At 38.2% G+C, this 15,184-nt stretch overlaps 1 protein-coding gene across 2 annotated transcripts in view; it reads right to left on the minus strand.

The window, feature by feature from the left end:
* Positions 1 to 887: 887 nt before the first annotated feature.
* RCBTB2 (RCC1 and BTB domain containing protein 2) overlaps positions 888 to 15,184 on the minus strand; it is a gene marked incomplete at both ends in the record, with an annotated part of 29,979 nt that continues 15,682 nt past the window's right edge. For both annotated transcript variants that reach the window (XM_082001263.1, XM_082001264.1), the window contains 6 exons: positions 888 to 1,028; positions 4,663 to 4,793; positions 5,402 to 5,538; positions 8,854 to 8,980; positions 12,047 to 12,237; positions 13,980 to 14,122. In XM_082001263.1, coding sequence (XP_081857389.1) covers positions 888 to 1,028; positions 4,663 to 4,793; positions 5,402 to 5,538; positions 8,854 to 8,980; positions 12,047 to 12,237; positions 13,980 to 14,122 — 870 coding nt within the window. The remainder of the gene's footprint in view (positions 1,029 to 4,662; positions 4,794 to 5,401; positions 5,539 to 8,853; positions 8,981 to 12,046; positions 12,238 to 13,979; positions 14,123 to 15,184) is intronic.

Below are 15,184 nucleotides of genomic sequence, written 5' to 3' on the forward strand. Positions count from 1 at the left end.
TCTCAATTTTTCTTAAGATGATCCAGCTGGGGATAGATAGTAAGACGGGAATAAAGAAACCTCAAGTGGAACTTCCCTTTCCTTGAGATTTTGTTTGGGTTTCTTTTTCTCGGTAACAAGCAACCAGATAGTTTTCTCAGTACCAAACACACAGCACAATAATTCAGGTCCAGACAAATTCTGTGAAGCTTCCTGGCCCAATGGGGTGCCAGGGAAAGTGCTTGGTGTAATGGAAAGGAAGATTCTTTCCCTCCTGTCTAGAACAATGGACATAAGTGCCAGGAACCCAAAATTGTGATACCCAGCTGAAGCTCTTCATGGCTTACTTACTTACATTCCAAATAAACACCAAATGAGACATACCCTCCGACCAGTCAGAAAGCCTCTCACCCTCAAGAATTTATATTACTTTATCACATGTTCAGAAAAACAAGTTTGTAACTTCACTGGATGATAAACCAGGCAAAAAGAAGCCCACTATGGCATATGAACTTTGGTGATAAAAGCATACCATGAAAGTTTTAGCAGCAAACAGGTCACTGTCCCATGAAATCCAAATGCAGGTTGTTTTAAAAAAGAAAAAAACTCAGACAGACAAGATATTGATAGCTTAGTTTGCTTGACTTTAAGCGGGAAGGGGTAGTTACTGCATTAGATTTTTGTTGTTAAATTCTAACTGTTGGCAATGAACTCTCGCCATACATCTACGCTGGAGCCATCTTCACAAAACCTCTATGTTAGTGGACTTTTACACATTTCCTAAACTGATGGACACTGAGTCTTTCTTTCCAAACCTTTGCACATTCTGACCATGGATAAGTTCTCCAAAGGAGAAGTATTTCCAGGAGGGAAGAGGACATGCTCTTCAGCTTGGTGGTAGTCAGACCTCAATTTCTGAATGCTCCCACTCTGCTTGCTTTGCTAATGAAGTTTTTCAGGAGGTCATGGTCCATTTCTGCAAAGCCTTGAGTTTGTGTAACAACAGTTAAATGGTTTATGCAAAATCTGAAGCAAAATTCTTCCAAGTCCTAGGAATAAATTGAGGTAATTTGTAAAATGAATGACTGATAGCAAAATTATTATTTTTCTATTTCAAATCTGTCATTTAATTAGCAGAGAATATACCAGATTGTTCACATTACCCATCACTTTTCTGATCACTTTGATTAGATCACAAATGATAAAATGAAATACGTTCACACAAACTATTTAATAACACCCCCCCCCCGAGAAAACAAGAGTAGCCACCTAAATTGACTCTAGAACTCCATCACATTTACTGAGCTCATCAGTAAAGTTATTAATAAGTGAAACCACCAACCTTCCCCACATACAACTACTAGAGCATCAGTAACTCCTTTCTTCTCCTTCTTACACTGAATTCAGTAGTGGTCCTGTGAAAAATAGCAGATATCCTAGTCTTGCTGAAAGTGAAAGCAAAATACGATGTAATACTTGATGATGCTCACTGAATACAAACTGGATGTTAGGTTAAATGTGTCTTTTGTGGTGAATCTAGGAATTTTGTGTCCCTGTCTAGGAACTGGGATTCCTAGATAGCAAAAAATGGTTCTGTCTTGTCCTGGTCTTGCTGTAACAGGATGTTCAGAAGTTCAGCACAGGATAGGTACAAGCTGTTAGGCCATACAACCATGATTTCACACAGCAAATTTTACCCACTCAAACTCTTCACAACGGTGGCAATCCTTCTCTCCGTGTCCTGGCTCAATACCCTTTAGCTGGTTCCTATGCAATAACTTGCTGTTGAAGGAAAATGAATTACCTTCTTGCTGCAACCAGAGCTGGAGCCAGCAGCAAGGCAAGTCTAAATTGGCAGTATGATCCATGATCTATAAACTCTTCGACGGTTACAGCAAAAAGAGGTCTCTTACGCCATCCCAGTTTTATTCTAAGTTAACAACACAAACGTTGCAGCCAGGGCTTAATAGTAGAGAGAAATTTAGCACAATACCTGTGCATTTCCATTTGAAACCTTTTCCTTAGATTGAATGTTTCCAGTCTATTGCCCCTGTCAAGAACTATCTAAAGCTTTAACAGAGGCCAAGCAGCATAAAATATCCTTTAGAAAGAAGTAAGGTAGGAACAACGCACAGAAGTAAATTGTATCTCTTATCAAAAAGTGCTGGAAAAGCGAGAAAAGGAATGAGAATAGAAGAAGAAATAAAAAACATAGAAGAAATAAAAAAGGTAGAAGATCAAAGACACTGACAACTGAAGCTTCATCAGACCTCTGAAATGCTGCTGCCAGAACCTGGGTTGCTTTACAGTCAATGTGCAAACTTTTACATTAAATAAAATGAACAGCAGCTGCCTTTTCTAGTACTGACCTATGAAGAGGTCCATAGATACCATAGAATTCTGATCACTAATTTTGCAGTTTCAAGAAATACTGGCTTTTAATTCTGTTATATAGAAGATGATTAATCTAAAATTTGCTACAGTGTATATTGGAAATATGCTTTAGAATAATTTTGTAGCAGCAACTCTTTCTATTTTTTGAGGATAGGACAAAATATTTTCAAGCATTTTTAATCCTAACAAATGCATGCAGTAGCCAAGTCAATCTTCACTTAATTTGAGATGTTAATGACAATGACACAGCACTATAATCTTTCACATGCAGTGTTCACATTTAATGACAAAAAGTTGAATTAGTTCTATCTTTTCAAACTTCCAGAACATCAGGTCTCTTTCATAATCCTTCTTTGGACAGTTTTCTACTAAAGCACTGATACATTGCACATGGTTCTCAAACCAATTTTTACTACTAATTTTACTACTAAACTAATTTTTATGGTAAAAGATCCTGTCTTACTTCATGATTCCTTAGATAGAGACTATCCCATGTCTTTGATAACAAAGTCTTTGCTGCAATTCTCTGAAGCAGTTCTGCTATATCTCTTTCTGAGCTGCAGATGGAGGGAGGAGGGCAACAATGCACTCCTGAGTTTGGCACATGCTGCACCCAGGGCAGGTGAACCAATTCATCATCTGATGGTCATGTTAAAATATTGCATGTTTTGAAAGAATAGTAGGTATACAGAATAAAACACTGAATCATAAAAGGAAGAGGAGGATAACATATATTTAGTCACCTAGCCAATCCCTTTTATTGTGTTTCAGCCATTATAAACTAGGACTTTGTCCAGGCTAGTTTTACTACTTCACAATATACCTAAACATATCTTTAACTACTCTTTAACTATTTCACCTGACACAGGTCAACTTAAAGGCACTTCTGCTTTGGAGACATTCAAAACTGTTGAAGAGCTTGTAAGAGGAGAAACTCCAGAGAAAACTTTTAATGAAAATTTCTGCTGTTAGGAGAATCAAATCAATTAGTCGTCCCTTCCTGTCCAGTCTTCCCTGATATGCCGGGCTTCTGCCACAACACATTGAAAGTACAATTCCTCCTTGCTTCAGCTGTTCACACCTTCCCTTACTGATACCTTGGTTACAACTGCCTTGTAACTGGCAGCTGATAATCTTATTATCTACTAATCTGATGTTATCTCCTTTTTTGTTTTACAAAACTCACCGACCTCCAGCCTCCTCTTTGCAACTCCTACACAAATGCATCTCATATAGTGCTCTGCCTCCATACAGCACAGGCTACTGAAACTTTTTTAACCCAGTTTTTGTTTCAGTCCTTTCTTTCTACTTGCTTCTTATACATGGGACTGTTTATCAATCCATCATATTACACTTCTAGCCTCTCTTGCTTTAAAACATCATCCTACGTTTTACAGCCAGGGAAAAGCAAAAACCAACTATTTTTAAAAAACATTGTTACCAGCTGCATATTTTGGCTCTTCTAATAGGTAATCTTCTCTGTTTGGCTACATTAATTTCATTCTTGTAAAGCAGAAGAAATCTTGAACAAAAAGATGAAGACTTCTCAACTAAGATGCTCAGTTATAACAATGGCTATTAAGTCTAAAATACATACGCAGACTTCTTGAATAATAAAAATGACCACATCATTATTTCCAGCATAGCACTAAGAAGTCGAGAAAAGGAAAACATCTTTGAAAGTATTTGTCTGTTTACAAAAAAAGCGCTTGCAGTTACTGCTGATAACAGCTTGAGTGCTAGTGAAACATTCCAGAGTCAAGGGCAGACCAGATGACAGGATATGGGGAGAGGAATAACAATAGGTAATTTGTTGCATGTCAGCACGATTCATTGTAAACAACATGGCAAAAGTGGAATTTTGATATAAGCACAAGTGTAAATAGGGAGGGACTTTACAGGTAAATTCTCCCACCACCTGTACCAGAATGACTGTACGAGACACTGGCAGGTAAAACGTTCAGGTGGAAGAGCTCAGGAAGTGAGCAAAGCAAAATCCAAAGGTGGAGAAGTAAATGGCAGTGAGAAATTTGCATGCCATGCCATGCCAGATGGCAAGGCAGGAAGCAGATTAAGAATCCTGACTCACAGGTGCAAGCCAAAAGGCCAGAAAGAAAACACTAGTAGCTACATTTTTTTTATAGCTTGAAAAGGGGAAAACAAACCTCTGGGAAGCCAGAAAGGGAAATTGCAGTAATCATGCCTCATCAGTTGAATGCAGTTATGTTTATATTAAACATTTTCATTTCTCAGAAGACGACTATTTGCCTGAAGAGATGTTCTCCTTACCTGAGCTTCATATTTGACAGCGGCGGAAAGAAGAGCAATGGCATTCTCTTCACAAATGCCTTGTTTGATGGTTTGCTGGCACAGCTTTTTCAATCTGTTTTCTCTATATAGTGTTGCCAAATCTAGCAGTCCTGTGAAAATTCATACAGCTTTAACTATCCTGGTGTAAAAGTTATATATTTCAAATTAAACAATTGCCCTATTGTTTTAGGCTGAATTAATGAAAGACTTGTTCTATTTTTTTCCCCTAGACAGTGTGTGCATTTTTAAAGGTCCTCAAAAGACATATCAAAAAGGGACTCTTCTATTACTATGCAAGTGTTCTGTCTTCTTGCTCACTGTACCATATCTATCTTATTCAAGGCATCAATCAGTGACATAACAATCATGTGGGGAACAGCTCCCTTTTCACTCATGATCAAATTGCCACAACTACTCAAACAGAAAAGTTTTAGTGTGGCATTAGCGCCTCTTTAAGGAAAAAACAGTTCTTAATATGAGAAACAATGAGTTCTTTTTGAACGTTTTGCATCTTTGACCTTATTCCATCCCCATCACTCATTCTCCTTGGGCATGTTTCCTGCTACTGCATCCCTTCTTCCGGACACCCGCCAAACTCAAGATTGAAATGCTGATAAAAGTAAAATTAACAAGCCCTGCTTTTCTCACCCTGTTATGACACACAAATCCAATTTTTCAGAAACAGCAACCTAGAGTTGTTTCCATTTATGGCAAATACCTATTGCATCTTCAGGAGGGAGCCTAATGTTGTCTGTATACAGGTATTCCAGGAAGGCTCGGTAAACAGGATAAGAAAATTCACTCATTTCTATAATTTCATCATCATTATTCAGTATGGAACGAAAATGTTCACACCTACAAAATATGAACAAAGATTGCATACTGTAAAGAGTTAAGCTTGAAAGTTAAGCTGCAGCAAGAAATTGGTAAAAAAAAATACAACAGTCATAACAAACTAAACACAAAACCATAAACTCTAGCTACATGATTTCTTGGTTTGAACATGTTAATTTCTTTACGCCTTATAAGGTTTATAAGCCTTAAAAATATAATTCAGACTTTTCCTTTATTTCCGTTACTAATATTTGGCTCCATTTCTATTTACAATAGCTTTAAGAATGGTCCATGTGTTTTTGATGTCATTTTCTTAAACACGATATACATTAACTATTAATTATATTACCTGGCTTGTAACAGATAAAGTTTACAATTAGGTTTGACAATTCTCACATTTCAGCCTGCTTTCTCCAACACGATCTAGTAAGGAGGAAAATTATTAATAAATATTTTAGATAACATTTATTCCAGTGTCAGAGCCATAGAGAATTTAGCATTAGATTTAGTCATTAGCATCATTAGTCATTATCATCCCCATATACTCAGGAATTAAATTATTTAAAGTGAAGACTCTTCTCACCCAGATCTTTCATCACCTTTTCCTTTTAAGTCTGAATACTTTTGTGATGGACATGATACAAAAAAGGAAAAAGCACTGCCTTTGATAGCTGTACTCTGCAACTTACAGTTCACAGTAACTTACAACTCACTGTAAATCACCGCTGCCTAAAAAATGAATTGTTTTCAAAATTTTTGCTGATGGAAATGAACATCACCACCTCAGGTAACTTTTTCTATAAACAGCCACAATTTAATTGGACTCTTTTATACTACATATTTGCTTTATTTTACTAAAACTTTTATGTAAAAGGTAGGTTGGTTTCCTTTTAATGACACTGGAACAAGTCTACATCCTAAAGACAGCATAACTTAGATACAAATGAAAAATAGTTACTTATTTTATCACTGAATTTACCTTTTTCACATTTGATTTTACCAGTTATTTAAAGAATTTTTTCCTTAGTATTTTGTATTTTTAGTAAAATAAATAAACATCAAGTCAAATTAATAAAGAATTAAAAAGTCATCATCTAGCTTCTGACACGTCTTGTACCATGTTCTGGCATTGGAAGAGGCAGGCCAAACCGCATTGCTTTGTCTCCCTGAGCCTCATGTTAAGTGGTGGCGACCATGCTATCCATCCAGCCGTAGAACAGACCTTGGGAATGGTCTGTTGCCCCAGTGGCACCACACGAAAATAAAAGTCAGAGAGAAGGTGGTGTACATTGCTCCCTTAAAAATAAATAAGTAAATAAATAGAAATCAGTTGGTACTCATCCTTCAGTCTCCAAAGTATCTTGGAGTGACTTATCCTTTGGAGTGCCTCTCTCCCTCTCTCTATCAGCAGAGACAGACCAGACACCTGATTTTGGCTGGCTGAATGCAGAGCAGATGAATCCCACCCACATCACAGAATCACAGAATCATTAAGGTTGGAAAAGACCTTTAAGATCATCAAGTCCAACCATCAACCCAGCACCACCATCCCCACTAAACCATGTCCCGAAATGCCATGTCTACAAGTTTTTTGAACACTTCCAGTGATGGTGACTTCACCACCTCCTTGGGCAGCCTGTTCCAGTGTTTGACCACTCTCTCAGTAAAGAAATTTTTCCTGATGTCTAGTGTAAGACATACATACCCATATGTATCTGTTTCTGCAGGCAGTACATTACTCGGCCAGCTTCTGCCATTGCCCTGCCATTTCACCACCATGGCAAGCTAATAAGCACCACCAATATGATCTAGTTCAACAGTAGGCATAGAACAAGATGGAAAAAGGTCTTCATAAGTAAGTGGTAAAGAAATGACTGGATAATGAAATGGAACTTTCACCAGCACTGCATTCATAACAATGCTCTGGAACAGGCTGAATGCTTCAAAATACCATGTTAAACACATTATCCTCTGATCCAGTTGCATCATGAGACTATAAGGCTTAAAGAAAATATTAATTCTACAGACTGTGCCTGATGCTTTATTATTCCTGCATATTATTTTGATAATGCCATACATTTAAATCCCTTTTTATAATTAGACACATTTCCTTCCCAGAATGCCATATAAGTTGAGAAAAGTAGACCAAGAAAAAAGAAGTAAGGAGAAGTTACATATAGTCTGATTATCAAGAAAAAGAAAAGAACCTCAGAAACATTTTGGGGATACACAAGATTTGATGTGGTATCTGATGAAGGACATATGGCATTCCAAAAAAGGGGGTGGACTATAGGCATGAGTGTAATGTGCAAGTAATGAAAACAGTAAAGGGAAGAAAATAGTAATACAGGTAATTAGAGTAGTAAGAGGAGGGCAGTACAGACGAAAAAAAGAGCAGGCAAGAATTAACAAGGATCTTTAATTTTATGCAGTAATATACAATAAAGCAATAATGGGACTCAGGAGCAAAAGTAGGAAGACGAAAGTGGTGATAAGCAGGATGAGATAGCCAAGCATTTCTTTCTTTTGAGAAAGAAAGTATCAAAGAGGAAAAACTACTGTAATAATAAGGATGAAGCAGAAGCAGTTAGCAAGACAGAAGAGATCTAAACCAGTGCCTCTAGAACATCCTAGTAGAAACTGCGTCAGCAATAACAAACTAATCTCTGCGTGTTAATAACAATGTGATTATTCTGTAGATCTGCATATGTATGTCAAATCTCACTGTAAAGTGGTGTTAACTTGCAAAAAACTGTAAAAACAAAAAGAGAAGCCAGCTTAAAATTCAAATTCACTGATAAGAAGGTTTAAAACAAGTAGGATAAGAAATCTGACAAAAAACGGAAAAAAAAAAGATAATCCGAAGAGCATCTACAGAAGTTTCTGAAACAACTGAAGGGTCCTGTGTAAGGAAAAAAAGAATGGCAAGAATAAACACAAAACCCTGCAATCATCCCAGTGGAGGAAGCCAAGCCTATAAAGGGGGCAAAACTGATTCAAACTACTGGGAAGGCAGCAGAAAGAAGTGAGCCTTTTCCTCAGCAGCAAAAGGTTATTAGAAATCAGGATCAAGGACGTTTAGGTGGCAGAGAGGAGGATACAAGTCAGATGGAAGAAAGTGATGAAAAGGCTGGTAGTAAGCAGCGTGTTTGATAATTCCAAGCAGCGAGGAAATGAGGAAAAGAGACCAACAGTGAAGAATATCAGGGGAATCCCATGGCTGAGGCAAAAGGTAGTTTGCAAGAATAAGTCAAGAATTCTGCACAGAAATCACTCAGCACAGTGGACTACCCTATACAGTTTAGTTTATATTAAACTATACGGTTTGTGCCTCACCTAATTTTGAGAAGAACTTTATGAACATGAATGTATTTTCCATCCACCAGAAACTTCAGGTCTGCAGTTTCAGGGTTGTCAAATTCCTTCTTAAGTGACTGGGCTACTGTTAGATGGTCATCAGGCTCTAGAATAAAAAAGGGAATTTAACAGTAAGTAGTAAGTAATACAAGTATCTCTCATGATAACATCCTGGGTATCTGTCAGCAATTAACACTCTTAATAAAAACAACTCTTTAAGGCTAGTAAAAAAACCCAGCAGACTATGTGTTCAGTATGAAGTCCCGGAGAAGCATATAAAGGGCAGCTTTTTTCATTCCTTACTAGTTTCCTACTCCAAACAAATATCCCTATTAAAAAAAAAAAAGTTCCACTCCTCTAACTCATCTATGTAAGGCCAGAAAAAAAAAAAAATTAACATAGTCTCAGAAATTTAATGCTGTCAATTCAGATGTCCATCAATATGCATGTCCAGACAACTTCTATAGCCAGCAGAGGTATGCTGAATATAGTGGGGTTCAGTTATGAAATTCTTAGAGGCAAAATAGGTGGTTTTATTTGTTACAGCAGTGAAGGGGCAACCAGAGGAAGGAAATTAAGAGGCAGTTCATGCTGACAAGGCACAAAGCCAAGAAAACTGCTTAGCAGTCAGGGCTAAGAATTGGAATAGAAATGTTAGAACTGCCACGAATGGGGAATGCAGGGGAATGCCTGTTGTGGAAGCACCGGAATACAACAGATGGAAAAGGGTTGTAAGCATGGCAGCTGTCCATGGCACCTAGTTCAGCAGATGTTGAGATCGTAGGATGCAGCAGCCTGATGATTCTCACCACACTTAGATCAGGAGAAAAACAACAGTGAGTCAGTCCTGGTGACTCGCCAAGGTGGGACACAGTGGAGAGACTAGTCACTCTCAGCTCCCAGAGCGGGCAAAAAGGCACATTTGAAGCCAGCACATGGTCACCTAACTAAAAGGAATCCAGGAAACATGATGACGGCCTGACAGCCAGCATCCTTTATCCTCTGTCATCACAAGGAACCCTGCTCAGACCACCAGAAAACACATTTTAGTGCCGGGATGCTGGACAGACCACTTGGCACATACAAGAATGTGAGTTTGAAGGTGCATCTGAAATTAGTTTTGCTTAAAAGTAAAATAACCTTTTCCTCCTGTAAGGTTTCACCTTGTGCTTTGGTACGATGTTGCAACACTGTAGCAACAATATTTCCAAAGGGACCAATAACTCAAAGACAAAAAATAAAAGTAGAAGGAGTTGCTACAGTCAAAAATGACTCCCAAGGTGTGAAGCAGTGCAAGGAGGCTGGGTGTATTGTTGATGGTGACAATGAAGGTGGTGATAAAAGATGTGTTGGGAAATAGTTATGAACGCAGTCTTAACCACACTGTGTTAAAGAGTATTAATGAGTATTAATGAGCAATACACATAGTAATAAACGGGTTACTTGGAAGTCTTCAGCATAAAGGTGATAATTACAGGAATGATCATATGTAATCCCACCCAGGACTCTTTTAGCTAACCTAAACCAGCATTTCTGACCTAAAACAGCCTTTGTAAAAGAAGGTAAGAAAAGATTAATTTGCAGAAAGGAGCACTGAAAAAATGTAACAAACAGTTTCAGTCTCACTCAAGCAGTTGTCCTCTCCATGAGGAACAAAATAAGGGAAGAGGCAGTTTTTGCTTCTTGCCTTCCTCCACTCTCTGAAAAATTCCTCAGTATTCTGCACTAAACTGAGAAGAAAAGGCATGAGAAAAAGTGGAGCAGACATTCTGATAGCATGAAATAATATTGTAACTGGGCAAGAAGAAATGGAAGCTGAAGAGCCCCAGAACCCTGCTAATATACATAACAACATACATACAACTGAATTTATGATTAAGCTATACATACTAACAATGTCCCATCTCCTTCATAAAATAACCAATTCTTATGGAAGAAAAATCTGAACATACTACAGATATTTTTATGTAGAACTTACAGATGACAAAAGACATATTTACATGGAATGAACCACCCCATTGCCTGGGATTTTAGTGCAGTAACACAATTTTCATCTAATTAGTAGTAGCAAATATTAAGAATATTAAGAATTTTCATAGTAATTAAGCATATATCTTACAGTTTCAAACAAGGCACCCTAGAAAGCACAACTGCCTCAACCTAGAGCAAATGGGGGTCTTTGGACTGTGCCTTAAAACATCAATTTTGGCAAAGCAGTTTCCTGAGAACAGGATTCTCCATTTAATCCTCTAGTCTCTCAAAGCTGAAATGAGTATTATTAACACAACTTCCTTACCTTGGCATCCAGAAGGCAACAAGGGATCAAACAATGTTCTACAATTGTCAGACAAAAGCATATAGCAACACAAAAGCAATTACAAAGGCAGTACAGAAGTGGAATGGAAGTATGATGGACTCAATACAGTTCCAATTATGAATTAACAAGTTGCTGCATTCTACCTTCTAGGTTAAGCTCCCAGAAGTCACCTACAGACAACCCCAAGAATCTCATCTTTGATTAGGTCAGCAAAGCCAGTAACTTTATTAGCAACCAATATGGGATTGAATTTGTAGCTGAAGAATAAACTCTTTGTTAAACAATACTATATGCTTAACTCTTTCTCTTCAAAGTCATCAAGACAGGCCTTAATGTTAATCAACTATCTGAGATCCAGCAACTTGTCTCTTCAGAAGCCCAGGTCGTGATCACTTGTGATGAGACTAACTGCTTGTGGCCAATTCTGCATGTGGGAATTTGGCTCCCTCATTCTTAGTAGTCTACTTAAGGACATCAAAGAAAGCTTCAGGGTTCCTAAATGTTCTGCATGGCTCCCTCAAGTCTCCAAATTCAAACTCAGCTTCTCCATCCATGGCCATTGTACAGTAACATTGAGTGGTTACACAAAACCTCCCTTCCCCAAACCCAAGGCATTTCCCCACAGAAATAAACAATGTCAATAAAACAGACAATCATTCAGCACTGCCATCAGGCCTTAGCAATTTTTTATAATACCTTATTACTATTTACACATATGTAATATATGGTTACAATTATGCTTCCCAGTATGAATTTTTGCAAGGAACTAAGTTTAGGCTTCAAATGCATGCAACTGTTTTATGTACTAATGATTCTATTTAGAAGATGTCAAAACAAAAAAATGTTTAAGCTCACCTACGGATAGAAGACGCCACATAACGGCAGGGGTAGCAAAGCAAGCAAACACATCGTCAGTGCAGGCAAAGTGAGTGAGGTGGGGAAGGATCACTGACTGCCCGCGGCATTGGCCCCACATGTACACTTGGCCGCTCTGGGTCTTGGCAGCCGACGTGTGAGCAGAGTGGCAGGCTGCAATTTCTATAACTCTGAATTTACAAGCAAACAAAGGAAAAAAGCAAGTCACTCTCTGAGAACAAAATGCAGTGAAGAAGCTCACTACCTCCTGTCTTTCTCTGGTGCAAAAAATATGTATAAGCATGCATGCACTTCCAGTTGCGAGAATGTTTTCCTATCATACGTAGCAAAATTAAAAGGACTATCAAAGTTTCTTAAAATAGTGTGCACTCAGAAAGTTTCTCAGTGAAAAAGCATCTTGGGAGTGAGGAGACACTGTTGCAGCAGTATATCTGCGGCAGCACATGCTCTACTGACCCCCTCGGCTCCCTCAAACAAAGCTATGATGAGTTTCAAGTCTCTGAATGTCCTCGGTGGTGCTGGGCAGTGGGGTGAGTGGCTGCATTAAGCTGTAGAGAAGGGGTACTTGGAGAAGATGAAGAAAGAAATGAGGAAGCTTTTTAGTAAAAATTAAAACAAAAAACCTTTTTCCTGCTTGCTTATTGGTAACAGTTATAAACCAACAATTTAAACATACTTCTTTTAATTAAAATACTGAAGTGCCATTACTCATACAATTATTATCACTTATGTTTAACGGACTTCCGTTTTGAAAATTAAAAATTAGAACCAAACAGCACTAAAAGCTGTTTCTAAGTGTACTTTAGCTATCTCACTAATCCTAAAGTTGATTTAGGATTTCAAAACTCCCACTTTGTACAACATTACACAATCCACCGTTTTGCAGCCTGAACTACTGCTTGTTTACTTGTTTGTCCAGCTGCCTGGGGAAAATGGTTGGGAAACAACTTGTTTAAAGCTATATGTACAAATCTTGCAGGATTTAACACAGTAATATTCTCACTGACACCAGAAACGCACATTTGGACAACAAAAGGGAAAGGCAGCATACAACATTAAAATTTGTATTAAAAGTGTAGTAACATTTTAACTGCAGCCAAAGTGTCTGGAAAACTTCAGTTACATTTTAAGCAAAAGCACAAAGACATGTAAAGAAATAGCAACGTTCAAAAACAGGCCATGCCTCATCACCAGAGAGGAGCTCCTTACAATAATGCACACAGATACAAGTTTAAGAGGGACATCTCACTTCTCTTATTTTTCACAATAGGAAGCCAAAATCAAGACCTCAGTAATAAGGAATAGATTCAAATTTCTGGCCATATATACATGGCTTTACATTAGCAATAGAAATAAGTGCCCCACTACTCATCAAGGACTGATAGGAAAATATTTAACTTGTAAAAATCTAAGTTTAATTTTCAGGCAACAATATCAAGAAAGAACTCCTCCCTTTCTCTCTCTCCTGGGTTATGAGCCGGATTTAATAGCAGAAATAACACAAATTGCAGATGTCTACCCTTCACATTTTCTGTGTGTACTGCTTGTCAAATGTAGCACATTAAAATACAATTTATATTCAGAGACAATAAAGCTTTTATCATTGACTTCAAACAATGAAACTACACCACTGAAGAGAAACTGCAATTAAGGCCTATAAAGTACAGTGTGAGCCAAAGCAGAAAATAGCACATTCAGGCTACTCAGAACATTTAGTTTGTCTTTCACAAGGATGGTTATGGGGCAGATTCAAGCACTTTCAGTGAAAACTCTGCTCACATTTAGGAGAAGAAACACTGCAAAAAATTATAGGCTATTTCTTCCCCAAAAATAGATTAAAAATGCCATATTTTTCTGTATCTCTTCAGAGAGTATGCCAACTAATATCTGACTGCTAAACTATAAGTATTACCTGTCCTTATCCACAATAACTGTTGTAGGGTAAGACTGGTTACTTTTATTCCCAGTACCTAACTGGCCATATGAATTGGCTCCCCAGGCATAAATGTGACCTTCATCTGTTAGCACTAATGTATGTGCATAGCCACAGGCAACCTATAAGGAATAATAAAAAGAAAAATCTCATTTTTATGTAACAGTAAGTTAATACAGACAGTTACATGTTATACTACACATTAATCTTATTGATTCCATACCAGTGTAAAAATTACAAAAATTACAAATACAGGTTAAGTGTATTAAAAAGGGAAGCAAAGTAGATGAGGTGACTTTGAAGGAAAAATGTTATCAGTGAGGAACCCTGCCAGATAATCTCAAGAGTACAGCAAAAGAATAGCTAGAAATTGAGAAAGAAGGAAAGATGTATGACAAATATGAACAGCGTGCAGGAAAAGTGCAGAAAAAGGCAGATCGTCTTGCACTGACCTTGCTCTGTGGGCAACTGCTCCAACGTGAATAGCTGACCATTGTAAAAACAAGCAAGGTCTCCCTGTCTGCTCCTCTCCCCACCAACTACCAGCCACACAAAACTGTCCCCTCCCTGTGCCAGTTCTAGTGCTTGCCGGATCCTCTGCTGAGATAACTTACACCACTGGAAGGAAACTCTACATAGCTGGGCCTGAGGACCACCAGTGCCCACACAAGCTAAGCAACAGGAGTAGCCAGCCAGGAAAGAGAGAGAAGAGATGAAACTTTCCAACCTGATGGTAGCACACAACTGTGTCAGCTCATATGCTCTTGTGGAAACCCACTCGGTCCTCCTGAGTTGCCTCCTCAGGTACCCTGCATAAGGTTCCTTGAATATCCACTTTAAAATCTATGTATGCAGCACATGCCCCACATACAGATACACAGTGTCAAAATTACGAGCAACAGTCTTGCTCTGCATGAGTTAATTTAACCTATTATAGCCAGATGGCTATCAATAAGCAATCTGAGTTGTTCAAAACTAGCTAGTATCTTTATATAATGTGCAAAGCAGGTACACCATAAGTACACAGTCTACTGACATGCATCAAGCATGTGATGTGCTTTAAATCACAGAATCACAGAATGGTAGGGGTTGGACGGGACCTCTGAAGATCATCTAGTCCAACCTCCCTGCCAAGGCAGGATCACCCAGGGCAGGTTGCACAGGAACGCATCCAGTTGGGTTTT

Source organism: Phaethon aethereus, assembly GCF_964289735.1.
Source record: "Phaethon aethereus genome assembly, chromosome: 1".
In the NCBI taxonomy this organism is placed as follows: Eukaryota; Metazoa; Chordata; class Aves; order Phaethontiformes; family Phaethontidae; genus Phaethon; species Phaethon aethereus.